This window comes from Macrobrachium nipponense, chromosome 26 (genome assembly GCF_015104395.2).
Source record: "Macrobrachium nipponense isolate FS-2020 chromosome 26, ASM1510439v2, whole genome shotgun sequence".
In the NCBI taxonomy this organism is placed as follows: domain Eukaryota; kingdom Metazoa; phylum Arthropoda; class Malacostraca; order Decapoda; family Palaemonidae; genus Macrobrachium; species Macrobrachium nipponense.
The window spans coordinates 71,873,684-71,887,786 of NC_087215.1; the positions used below are offsets into that span (position 1 = coordinate 71,873,684).

A 14,103-nucleotide genomic window follows, 5' to 3' on the forward strand; every position below is an offset into this window, starting at 1 on the left:
AATTTATGAGATAGTTATCTCAGCGTCAGAAAAGTCAACGTGGGTCAAAGACATAAATAGCATCTATCCAAAGAGAGAAAAACGTATTATTGAGGAAACTGGAATTGGGATATAAAATTCAGGCCGAAGGCCAAGCACTGGGACCTATAAAGAGGTCATTCAGCGCTGGAAGGAAAATTGAGAGTAAAAGGTTTGAAAGGTGTCACACGAGGAAAACCTCAAAGCAGTTGCACTAACAAACCATTGTTAGGAAAGGGTTCAGGAAAGTAACGTGGATGAAAGAGAATATGAAAGGAGGTATAGTAAAGAATGGAAGGGGTTGCAGCTTGGAACCAAAGGGACGCCCCAAAGAGCCTTGAGAAACCATTGTTAGAAAAGGGTTCAGGAAAGTAACATAGATGACAGAGAATTTGAGGGAGGTATAGTAAGAAGAATGGAAGGGGTCACAGCTAGGGGCTGAAGGGATACCGATTGGACTATTGAGGTCCCATGCATACCAACCTTGACTCCTGTCTCATTACTTCGTTAGGTTACGTTTTGACAGGTAATGACACAGCTGGCCCACAGACAGATCTATGTATACCAACCCTGAATCCATTCTCATGTTTTCATTATGTTTTGACAGGTAATGACACAGTTGGCAGCCATGTTAACCACGAGGAGGACAGTGACAAAGTTGGTACCCTTGATCCTGCTGCTAGGCGTCTCAGATGCCCAGTCATCCCTGAACCTGTCACCATCTTTAGGGTAAGTTGCAGTCTTACCAGCTTATTACCTTATATGATGTTGTGCGTTTACAATCATTTATAAATATACGTACCCATACATATCTGTGGATTTGTTTCTCCAGTAATAATAATAATAATAATAATAATAATAATAATAATAATAATAATAATAATAATAATAATAATAATATCAAAAAGAATGGCAGAATTAAGCGAGTTGATTCTGCCATTCCTTTTAACAGTATTTGCCTAAAAGAGGGTCTTCTACCAAAAATAATAATAACAACAATAATAATACAGGTTTTATTGAAAATAATGGCTATTTCAGCCGCGTTTATTTTGTATAGAATTTTCTCTATTCTTCCTATTACTGACTTTTCTTCTGTACTCTAGTTGGCTATTAAAATCCAAATAGGGGATTCATAGCGTTTTAATAGCCAACTTGAGTACAGAAAAAAAGTCGGTATCAAGATCCAATTTCTACAGCATTTTGCATAATATTCAGTTTGCCAAATACCACGTTTTTGACATGATTCCCCCATTTGGCGTTTTAATAACCAACTTGAGTACAGAAGAAATAATAATAATAATAATAATAATAATAATAATAATAATAATAATAATAATAATAATAATAAGAAAGAAGGAAACTGAAGGAATGATAACAGCGGCACAAGATCAGGCCCTAAGAACCAGATATGTTCAAAGAACGATAGACGGAAATAACATCTCTCCCATATGTAGGGAGTGCAATACGAAAAATGAAACCATAAACCACATAGCAAGCGAATGCCCAGCACTTGCACAGAACCAGTACAAAAAGAGGCATGATTCAGTGGCAAAAGCCCTCCACTGGAGCCTGTGCAAGAAACATCAGCTACCTTGCAGTAATATGTGGTACAAGCACCAACCTGAGGGAGTGATAGAAAACGATCAGGCAAAGATCCTCTGGGACTATGGTGTCAGAACGGATAGGGTGATACGTGCAAATAGACCAGACGTGACGTTGATTGACAAAGTCAAGAAGAAAGTATCACTCATTGATGTCGCAATACCATGGGACACCAGAGTTGAAGAGAAAGAGAGGGAAAAAATGGATAAGTATCAAGACCTGAAAATAGAAATAAGAAGGATATGGGATATGCCAGTGGAAATCGTACCCATAATCATAGGAGCACTAGGCACGATCCCAAGATCCCTGAAAAGGAATCTAGAAAAACTAGGGGCTGAAGTAGCTCCAGGACTCATGCAGAAGAGTGTGATCCTAGAAACGGCGCACATAGTAAGAAAAGTGATGGACTCCTAAGGAGGCAGGATGCAACCCGGAACCCCACATTATAAATACCACCCAGTCGAATTGGAGGACTGAGACAGAGCAAAAAAAAAAATAAATAAATAATAATAATAATAATAATAATAATAATAATAATAATAATAATAATAATAATAATACAGTTGTGATACCATTAATGCAAATTCTCTCTGTCACCTACGTTTATCTTTAGTGTACCTCTCTACTTATTCATAAGTATAATCATACTTCCTCCCCGTTTTTTTTTTTCGGCTTCCAGCAGCGGTGGCATCACATTCCCCCTGTTCTCCGGAGGTCACCAGAAAGACCAGTGGGCGGAGGAGTCCTCTCCATCTTCCCACGTAGTCACTGTCGTTCCTCCCCCTAACAAGGTAAGATGGCCCTATACAGAGCAACATTCGAACACTCAAAGATGCAGTTTAACCAGTTTAACCAACATCCTAACTTGGAAATTAAGTTTAACCCACTTTCTAACCCTGTACATGCAGTTTAACCAACATGCTAATACTCTAAATGTAGTTTAGCCAATTTAAACAACATTCTAACCTGTAAATTAAGTTTAACACCATTCTAACACTATAAATGCAGTTTAACTACCATTCTAACACACTGAATGCAGTTTAAGAAGTTCAACCAACATTCTAACACTGAATGCAGTTTAGCCAGTTTAACCAACATTCTAACACTAAAATGCAGTTTAACCAACAATCCAACACTAAAAATTGCAGTTTAACCAACATTCTAACACTCTAAAATGCAGTTTAACCAACATTCTAACACTAAAATGCAGTTAAACCGACATTCTAAAACACTAAAATGCAGTTAAACAGTTTATCCCACATTCTAACACTAAAAATGCAGTTTAATCAACATTCTAACACTCTAAAATTCAGCTTAAGCCGTTTAACCAACATTCTAACACTTTCAAATTCTCCTTGCAAATGTTCAATTACCAAACATGGAATGATATTCCACACCAATCAGACCGATCTTCCTCAAGACTCTTCTCAATATCATTCACGTAACTTTGACTCTAATGCAATAAGCCGAGTCAGGCAAAGTACTTGTTCTTTATAATCATTTAGAAATTCAAAAGTTTCGCATACGAGGAAAGCTAACTTCTAGAATCGAATTTGCCACGTTAAATTTCCTGTCACCTGGAAATTAGAGTCGATGCTCACTGACGTATCCCTTGTCAGTCTTCTGCTGCCTTGATTTTATTACTGATCCTTAGAATAGAACTCTTGGACAACGAAATCTACTGCTATTTTTGACCGTCACTTGCCACCTAAATTTGTTTGTTTATTTGTATGGTGTTTTTGCGTTGCATGGCCACCTAAATTTGGTTTTCTTCGTAAAACTCTCAGTACAAGAAAAGTGCTTGTCAACTGAACGTTTTACTGTAGAAAACTATTTGCCAAACTATTAGCCAAATAAATGTTTTACTGCAGTGAAAACTATTTGCCAAGCTATTAGCCAACTAAACGTTTTACTGCAGGGAAATCCATTTGCCAAACTATTAGCCAAATAAATGTTTTACTGTAGAAAACTATTTGCCAACTAAACGTTTTACTGCAGGGAAAACTATTAGCCAACTGAACGTTTTGCTGCAGAAAACTATCTGCCAAACTATTAGCTAACTGAAAGTTTTACTGCAGGAAAACTATTTGCCAACTAAATGTTTTACTGCAGGAAAACTATTTGCCAACTCAGTGTTTTACTGCAGGGCAACTATTTGCCAACTCAATGTTTTACTGCGGGAAAACTATTTGCCAACTAAATGTTTTACTGTAGGAAAACTATTTTCCAAACTATTTGCCAACTAAACGTTTTACTGCATAAAACTACTTGCCAAACTATTTTAGCTAACTGAACGTTTTACTGCAGAAAATATTTGACAAACTATTAGCCCACTAAACGTTTTACTGCAGAAAATTATATGACAAACTAAACGTTTTCCTGTATTTTTAGGACAGATTACCACCGAGCAAGACCTCTTCAAGACTGAAACAGACCAGAGACTGAGTGACTTGTTGACTTTTCGTTGATGATGTCTCTCTTGAGTGACTGACTTCCCATCGATGTTGGGTCACCAATGAAATCTAAATAACATTGCTGACTAACATAATTTTAATTTTACTTGATTTTTAATCTGAATGCAGAAGGTCTCGACTATGCTTTGATTTGTTTTCCAATACTAAAAGTTCAGTGAAAGTAGCTATTACTTTCTATGATATGATTTCTTCCAACGTTTTGTTTTGCTCTCCAAACTAGCAATTCTTTATTGCATGCTAGGCTGTTTTATGCTTTCTGTACTTTTTATCTTCCCATGCTAGAGAATCCCCAATATATCGCAGTTCATTTTCTGTTGTTTTTTCTCCAAAAACGCACTTCCCATCTTTACCTTGGTGTCTGACAAGAACATTAATCTTTCTAACTAATTCTTCACTTGTCCTGAGGCTGTGGGCAACACCTTTTTCTTCTGGGTGCATGGGTGAAATTCTCCATGTTTTTTTCTGTTTCTGCAGCTCCTTCAAATGATCTTCTAGTCTACTTTCATGCGTGGGCGGAAACTTCATTTTCTGCTCATATTCTGGATAGAAATATCTGACTGAATCATATTTTTTCATTGCACTATCCACCTTTTCTTATCTTTTTTTTTTTTTTTTTTTTTTTTTTTACAAGAAACACTATTGGGATTTTGTTTCATATTTCTTCAGCTATCTTTATTTTAAACCAGCTACAAAACCTTACATCTACATATGAGAGTGACTTACAATTGTACAATTCTACATACAATTCTGCACTACTGAAAGACAGCATACTGTACATTTCAATTTGTGCCTAAGTAACCTCCAAGGTAACTTCAGTTGTTTTCTCTACGGCTTTTAACTTCCACTTTTTCCTGCGTTCTTCTGTGCAGGTTAGTAATCCACTGAGACACTCTCGACCAGGGACACACGCTTCACATTTCTCTCTTGTATTTTCAGCTATTTCCTCAATCTTGATAGATAAAAGCAATAGTTTTCCCACATTCTAAAGACTGCAGTGTCAGCATCTCGCTTTTCGTCCGAGCATACAAATCCTACTGTCTCCTATCTCACTTTATCCCAGAATGCACGGTACAGTTTCATAACACCTAAAGGCTCAAACTTTATATAAGCCTGGCAGTTCACGACAATAGGTTTTTCTTATGCTAGAAGCAATGCAGATAATCAAAGTATTTTTTTTTATTTTCGAAGGAAAACGAAGACAATTAAATCCCGTAAAAAATAACTAACTTAATATAACACAGAGCATAAACCTACTCATATCATCACGATGGCATGCAACAGGTTCAAATAAAACTTTACTAAAAACAGTGGGATACGAGTTACTGATTTCTTATAATCATACTAATAACAGCTCTCTCTCTCTCTCTCTCTCTCTCTCTCTCTCTCTCTCTCTCTCTCTCTCTCTCTCTCTCTCGTCAACTATAGATAAGCCCATCACAGGAGTATAAAAGCTTTTCTGGGAGCTTCTTCCAACCCCACGATGTGATCCACAGCAACAGTTCCAAGGCAGACTATCTCACCATGGAGAAATATCTAGGTAGGTGAATGTTTCTCTAACCATTTTTAACGTGAATTTACTACAAGAAGCACCAATAATCACTGAAAATATGGAGTTACATTCTAGATGATAGCACTGTCGACATGGTCCATTTAGTGCTTTCTTATACTACCGAATTACATTTTATGTGATAGCACTGTCAACATGGACCATGTAGTACTTGCACATACTGAATTACATTTTAGGTGATAGCACTGTCAATATAGTCCATGTATTGCTTGTTTATACTGAATTACATTTTAGGAGATAGCACTGTCAACATGGTCCATACAGTGTTTGATTATACTGAGTTACATTTTATGTGATAGCACGGTCAACATGGTCCATGTATTGCTTGTTTATACTGAATTACATTTTAGGTGATAGCACTGTCAATATAGTCCATGTATTGCTTGTTTATACTGAATTACATTTTAGGTGATAGCACTGTCAATATAGTCCATGTATTGCTTGTTTATATTGAATTACATTTTAGGTGATAGCACTGTCAACATGGTCCATACAGCGTTTAATTATACTGAGTTACATTTTATGTGATAGCACCGTCAACATGGTCCATGTATTGCTTGTTTATACTGCATTACACTTTAAGTAATTGCACTGCCAACATGGTCCACGCAGTGCTTTCTTAAAACAAATTAAAATGAGGAACACCAGTGTATGATCATTCTTTTGGCACTCCAGCAGGCGGGGGGTATCCTTCTTCTTCAGGGGGTGGCTACTCCCCAGGGAGTCCCCCAGGAACCTCGCAATACTCCAGCGGCTCAAGGAACAACACCAGTCGCTTCTTCTCGCTGAATACTGCCAGGCAAACTCTAGACGTAAGTTTTTCTTCTTATTTTTTTTTTCCCCCCCTTTAGGTAACATTCATTCTCCTTTCTGAGAGTTTTCTTTCTTCTTCTTCTTCTTTAAATAGCATTCATTCTCCTTCCTGCAAGATCCCTCTTCAATAGGAACCATCATTAAGGTTTCATATTATTCTTCTTCTTCCAGGTTTTATGTGATATTAAGAAGAAATAATCCCAGGATTCCATACACATTGCCGTTTTGTGTATGTACACCATGTATCATTTCACGAGTTTATTTTAATTTTCATGCTGTTACTTTTTACCTTGTTTATATATATATATATATATATATATATATATATATATATATATATATATATATATATATATCATTTCACGAAGTTTTATTTTAATTTTTCATGCTTTCTTTTTACCTTGTTTATATATATATATTGTATATATATATATATCTATATATTATATATATATATATATATATATAGATACCTATCTATATATATATCTATCATTTCACGAGTTTATTTTAATTTTCATGCTGTTACTTTTTACCTTGTATATAATATATATATATATATATATATATATATATATATATAGATACATATATATATATATATATATATATATATATATATATATATATATATTCCGTTTATGTATCTCATATACGGGAAGCACAGGGGTGATTCTTATGCAAATTGATATGCTGTAAGGCTTCTTTGATAATAATGATAATAATAATAATCTATTAATAATAATACATTACTCTCATTAAATGTGGTGAAAATTATTGTCTCCAATGTATGTCAGATGACATTTCAGTCATTCCATGGAAAACCAGAGTTCTTTTCAACGTTAGTTCGTTTACCCTCTTCACTGTATGTAAATTCGTAGCAGTTTTCCCATATTAAACACAAAACACAGAGAGACGAGAGAATAAGTCTCTTCTTGTCCTATTCTGTACTTCCGGCTAGGAATCAGCTTCACCATCCCATTCTTGTATATTTCCAACTAGGAATCAGCTTCACCATCCCATTCCAATATATTTCCAGCTAGGAATCAGCTTCACCATCCCATTCTTGTATATTTCCAACTAGGAATCAGCTTCACCCTCCCATTCCAATATATTTCCAGCTACGAATCAGCTTCACCATCCCATTCCAATATATTTACAGCAGGAATCAGCTTCACCACCCCATTCCAATATATTTCCAACTAGGAATCAGCTTCACCATCCCATTCCAATATATTTCCAACTAGGAATCAGCTTCACCATCCCATTCCAATATATTTCCAGCTAGAAATCAGCTTCAAAATCCCATTCTAATATATTTCCAGCTAAGAATTAGCTTCACCATCCCATTCCAATATATTTCCAGCTAGAAATCAGCTTCAAAATCCCATTCTAATATATTTCCAGCTAAGAATTAGCTTCACCATCCCATTCCAATATATTTCTAGCTAGGAATCAGCTTCACCATCCCATTCTTGTATATTTCCAACTAGACAGTTTCACCGACCCACTCCTATATATTTCCAGCTAGGAATCAAGTTCACCATCCCATTCCAGCTAAGTATTAACTTCACCATGACATTCCAGCACATTTCCAGCCAGGACTCTGCTTCACCGTCCCATTCCTGTATATTTCCAGCTAGGAACCAGCTTCACCTCCCTATTCCTTTGTATTTCCAGCAAGGAACCAGCTTTACTGCCTATTTCTTTATATTTCCAGCAAGGAATCAGCTTTACTGTCTTATTTCTTTATATTTCCTGCTAGGAACCAGCTTCACTGCCCTTTTTTTTATATTTCCAGCAAGAAACCAGCTTAACTGCCCTATTTCTTTATATTTCCAGCAAAGAACCAGCTTCACTGCCATATTTCTTTATATTTCCAGGAAGGAACCAGCTTAACTGCCCTGTTTCTTTATATTTCCAGCAAGAAACCAGCTTCCCTGCCCTGTTTCTTTATATTTCCAGGAAGGAACCAGCTTAACTGCCCTATTTCTTTATATTTCCAGCAAAGAACCAGCTTCACCGTCCCATTCCTGTACATTTCCAGCTAGGAACCAGCTTCACCATTCCATTCTTATAGATTTCCAGCTAGGCATCAGATTCATCGTCCCATTCCAACTAGGTATTAGCCTCATCATCCCATTCCTGTATATTTCCAGGAAGGAATCAGCTTCACCATCCCATTCCTGTATATTTCCAGGAAGGAATCAGCTTCACCATCCCATTCCTGTATATTTCCAGCTAGGAATCAGCTTCACCGTCCCATTCCTTTCCATTTCCAGCTAGGCATCAGCTTCACTGTCCCGTTCCTGTCCATCCCGATGTCGTCAATCATGTCCATTGGACAGAACTTCAGCGACAGCACGACCAGCGCCCTCAATTCCCTCATGGCCATCAACTGGCCCTCTCTCCTCATCATCGGCGGGGCCATTTTGGCTGCGAGCTTGCTCCTGCCCCAGCTGGCCTCCTGGATCACCAGCGCCATTGGATCCTCAAGCAGTTCCTACACCACCTCCTCTTATGGGAGGATCATGGACAGAGGTGAGGGAAGTTGGTATATTTTTTTTCCTGAAGCCATCACAGAGATAGGTTGTAAGTGCTACGAGTATTATAGCATATGTAGTATGTGACATACATTAGGCTATTCTGTGTAGCCTATATATGTGACATATATAGGCAATACCATGTAGCCTACATATGTGACATATATAGGCTATACAATATAGCCTATTTATATGCGACATCTACAGGCTATACCGTATAGCCCATGTATGGAACATATATACAGCAAGCTATAACATATAACTTACATACGTGACACACATGGGATACATCATATAGCCTATACATATGACATATGCAGGCTATATACTTATAGCCAATAAATGTAGCATATATAAGCTACACAGCTGTGAGTGTCAACCTTCAACTTCTCCCCGTGGGTGAAAACCATTTCAGTCGACTAACCACCAAGTACTTAATTGAAAGCTTTGGTTAGCAAGGATACATTATTGGCTCTGTCATGAAACAAGTAAAAGTGGTCCTCCCTCTCTCCCACTCTATGCCCTTACCACCAACACTCCAACATAACTTTCTCCCTAGATCAATGTAAGGACTCTTGGGACTGAGCACCATGGAGACCCAATATCAAAGAGAAAGAGAAAGAGAGAGAGAGAGAGAGAGAGAGTCTAGCGTCTACATCAGTTCAATTAAATGCCTCTGAATTCGGGAGATACAATATGTTATCCTTCGTGACAGATTGACAGCAGCAGAGCTCCGAATTGCCTCTGCCGCTATCCTTTCTTCCTCACCTCACATGGAATTTGGATGTGGTGATGGTGGTGGTAGTGGTGGGAGTTTCTTTATTACATTTTTTTTTTTTTTGAAAATTCGCATTCGAAATTTTTGGGTGGTGAACCTGTCCAAAAATATGATCAGCGAGCTGAGATGTTTATGAAGTTTATTGCGGCGCGAGGAAGTTGTATTTGAAAAACCGCCAGAAACATGTAGTTTCATATGATGCATATTTGTAAGGGTATTTTTTAAAAACATAAAAACATTCTATATATATATATATATATATATATATATATATATATATATATATATATATATATATATATATGTATATATATATACACTCACAAGTATTCCTCTCTTCTTTATTCTGATTCATTACCATTCGAAAAACATTCCAAACTACTTCACTACCAAAAAAACGCATCTTAAAATTTTCCATTTTTAAACGTACAAATTCCCCACCCAAACCCTCCCCCCTCCCCCATTTCAGAAGGAGCGGTCCCCCTCCCAGTGGCTCCCTTCACGTCGATTCTGAACCAGCTGGACGACGCCTTGGCCCAGTACGACCTCGACTCGACGTCGTGCATGCAGAGGGCCGTGTGTTCGTACGTGGCCGGATCAGAGGAAAGCGTCCAGGAGGGCGATGCGGACGCATCCGAACTCATTGTCAGCGGATTAGCCAGGTAGAGCATCCGTAGGTTTTACTTGCTCTCTCTCTCTCTCTCTCTCTCTCTCTCTCTCTCTCTCTCTCTCAAGTTTTACTCACACAATGCAACTAAGATACTGCTTACATATATTAATTTACTCTTATTTATTTATTCATTCATTTATTTACTTTTAATTATTTATTGACGTGTTAGGTTTCATTCCCTGCAAACTTTCACTCATTACAGGAGTTCCTGGATGCAGTCCTTCATAGGGCAGGGCTCGATAGCCAAGGCTGTCGAACTGGGTCGAAAACAGGGCCACTGTCACAGGCAGTTCCCGAAGTGTCCGTTCTCTCTGCCTGGAGTCATGAGATTCCTCATCGACTACGCTTCCCTCATTCCGTCCGGTAACTGACGAGTTGAATGTCTGCGCATTTATATACCATTGCTACGTACCTCATTCCTTATATATCATCCTGCTTTCTCGTTGGACGAGTCGGTTACGTTCTCGACTACCGATCTCAGTGTCCGGCTTCCATTCTCCGCTCTGCCAACGCGACGTCAGAGGAATTTTATATCTGGTGATAGGAATGCCTTTCTCGATGTGGTTCGGATCCCACTACAATAAGCTGTATGTAACCAGTTGGTTCCTAGCCACGTCAAAAATTCCTAATCCTGCGGGCCAGCCCTAGGAGGAGAGCTGTTGATCAGCTCAGTGGTCTGGTAAAACTAAGATGTACTTAACTTGTATATTATCCTTGATATGTTAAGACGTAATATCGTTTTTTTGTATATTATATTTTATAAATATTAAGTTAAAAGTAGGAAGTTTCGTTTTCAGCTTGTATTATTTCTCTCCTTCCGTTTAGCTTTATATATATATATATATATATATATATATATATATATATATATATAAAATCAAACTGTAAAATTTACTAGAATACAGAGGAGGTGTATTTGTATAGAGTTGTGCGTATATTGTTAAATATATAATTATACTCAACATTATATGTTAAGATAAACGCAGTAAGATTTGTTTATAGCTTATGTTATTTTCTTCTTCAATTGACTGTATTCATAAAATACAAACTGTAAATTGGAATATACGATTTAGGCCAAAGGCCAAGCGCTGGGACCCATGACGATGAATGTCATTCAGCGATGAAACGGAAACTGACAGCCATACAAGGTCTGAAAGGTGTAACAGGAGGAAAACGTCGCAGTTGCACTATGAAATAACTGTTAGAAGATGGTCGAGGGAAGTAGGATGGAAGAACGAGAATAGGAACGGAGGTATAGTAAAATAAAAAAGAAAAAAAGGAAAAAAAAGAAAAGGGGCTGCAGCTAGGGGTCGCCGCAAAGGCACTACTAGCGCCCCCTTACGGGACAGACTGTAAAACCTAACAGAATACGGGAGCATTTATTTATTTATTCAATAAATGCCAGGAGGGTGACATGAAGAAGACTTGGATATGCTCGTGTTAAAAATCGTATGCCTGGTAAAACGTCAAGGAATAGCAGTTTCGAATTCTTTCTGATATGCTGTCACAGACTTGTGTTTGGAGCAGGTCCAAAAATTGTTGGATGTTACAAAGTTCCAGAAATACATCTCTCAACTTCCCGAGTTGGGCCGCCAGTCCTCTGTCCATCATTCTGCGGAAAGCTGACCAGTATTATTATTATTATTATTATTATTATTATTATTATTATTATTATTATTATTATTATTATTATTATTATTACTGTAACTTCCAGAAGTAAATGACATTCATATGCAGTCAATTTTCAAACAATATTATTACTATTATTATTATTATTATTATTATTATTATTATTATTATTAGTTATTATTATTATTAAATTTTTTGCAAATTGCCTGCATAATAATACCTTTTACTTCTGGAAGTTACAATAATAATAATAATAATAATAATAATAATAATAATAATAATAATATAATAATAATAATAATAATAATAATAATAATATTTTTTTCAAATTGTCTGCATATTAAAATCATTTACTTCTGGAAGTTACAATAATAATAATAATAATATAATAATAATAATAATAATAATAATAATAATAATAATAATACTGGTCAGCTTACCGCTTCGGGGGGGACAATGACTATTATTATTATTATTATTATTATTATTATTATTATTATTCGGAAGATGAACCTCTATGCACACGGAACAAGCCCACCTCAGAGGCCACTGATTCGAAATTCAATCTTCCAAAGAACAGGTCATCACTCATCTGCAAGAAGTCGCTGAAGACACCAGAAAATCCCGGTGGATTTTATCCAACAGATTTGACCCCACGAAGTCACTGGAAACCGGCTCTGACACTTGCGAGCAGGAGAAAGCTTCGAAACTTAGGGCCTCCCTTAAAATGTATACGTAGGAGTCAGTCACAAAGTCTTTGCAACGGCGGGCTTAAACGCGGGGTTGGGGGGAGGGGAAGGGTTTCTATTGTGCAGCATTAATTAGGCCCCATCCAAACGTGACTGATGTGGTCTTCACAAGAGACTGATTCCGACATGTCAACAATTATAGCTAACGCCTTAGTTAGCTCACTTGTCTGGTTTTCCCATGACGCTTGGATGGTTCCAACGAGGTACTTTTTTTATGACGTCAAACGTATCTTGTCTTTTGATACATCTTTTCCAATTTTTTTTTTGTAAATGTAATGGTAGCTAGGAGAATGTCAGTTAGGAAAAGCATATATATAAAAGAGAGAGAGAAAGAGGAATAGAGAAACGAGAGAGAGAGAGAGACAGTAGCCATAACACGCGCGAAGTTCTAATCTGAAAAGCACAGCCATTAAAAACTGCCTACCTGTTTCACCTGTGGCCTAACCTTTTAACCTCTGCCGGAACTTGAAGACTTCCGGTGACGTCACCATCTCCACCCTCAAGAAGAGGGATTAATTAACAATTAATCATCACACCCAAGGGGGCAAGTGATTAGGTAACATCAACGGATCACCACAAGTACCAGGTGGGGACAGCAACAAAGTACCGCCTTGAAGGTGGGCCTCGAAGACTCTGGAAGCAGATTAGGGTTCAGGAAAAAGGGGGTTAGAACACCCGTCCCGAAAAGAGGTCAGATTCCCACAGAGCAGCAGCGGTTAATAGAAACTTCATTTTTCGATTAGTCGTCATGACTTAAATTTATAATTGTGACACTATCGTTCTAGTGTGAATGAAGGGAAGAAAGTTACACTATGTCTCATTTAAACACTCCTGAGAGACTATACCAACTAATAATAAATGAAGCGAGAAACGATAAAGGATCAATAAAAATAAACGAAACCAAATAAAGAAGGAAGGTCAACACACACACACACACACACACACAAACGTTACATTAACTATTATCATTATTTCCACGTTTTAAAACTCCTGGAACTGACAACTGATCTTTTTCTCTTTTTCCACGTTTTAAAACTCCTGGAACTGACAACTGATCTTTTTCTCTTTTTCCACGTTTTAAAACTCCTGGAACTGACGACTGATATTTTTCACTTTTTCCATGTTTTAAAACTCCCTTGCACGTGTACAATTTTAATTAAGTTCTATGTTTCTTTCTACGCTGGGGTTTATCTGTCCAATGTAAACAAGGTATTTGTTTCAGCTGCTTCGCAATGTTTTTCGAGAGTTCTTTTGGATCGT

The 14,103-nt window shown here is 37.2% G+C and overlaps 1 protein-coding gene across 2 annotated transcripts in view; it reads left to right on the forward strand.

The window, feature by feature from the left end:
* The window catches only part of LOC135199872 (uncharacterized), a 13,418-nt gene extending 2,209 nt beyond the window's left edge, over positions 1–11,209 (forward strand). Inside the window, exons 2-8 of one of the 2 annotated variants that reach the window (XM_064228006.1) lie at positions 626–747; positions 2,303–2,411; positions 5,520–5,631; positions 6,337–6,473; positions 8,757–9,015; positions 10,265–10,457; positions 10,668–11,209. In XM_064228006.1, the coding sequence (XP_064084076.1) occupies positions 629–747; positions 2,303–2,411; positions 5,520–5,631; positions 6,337–6,473; positions 8,757–9,015; positions 10,265–10,457; positions 10,668–10,836 (1,098 nt within the window). In that variant the 5' untranslated portion in view covers positions 626–628 and the 3' untranslated portion in view covers positions 10,837–11,209. Of the gene's footprint in view, positions 1–625; positions 748–2,299; positions 2,412–5,519; positions 5,632–6,336; positions 6,474–8,756; positions 9,016–10,264; positions 10,458–10,667 lie in introns of both variants that reach the window. The other variant, XM_064228005.1, reaches the window with a different exon arrangement.
* The last annotated feature ends 2,894 nt before the right edge of the window (positions 11,210–14,103 follow it).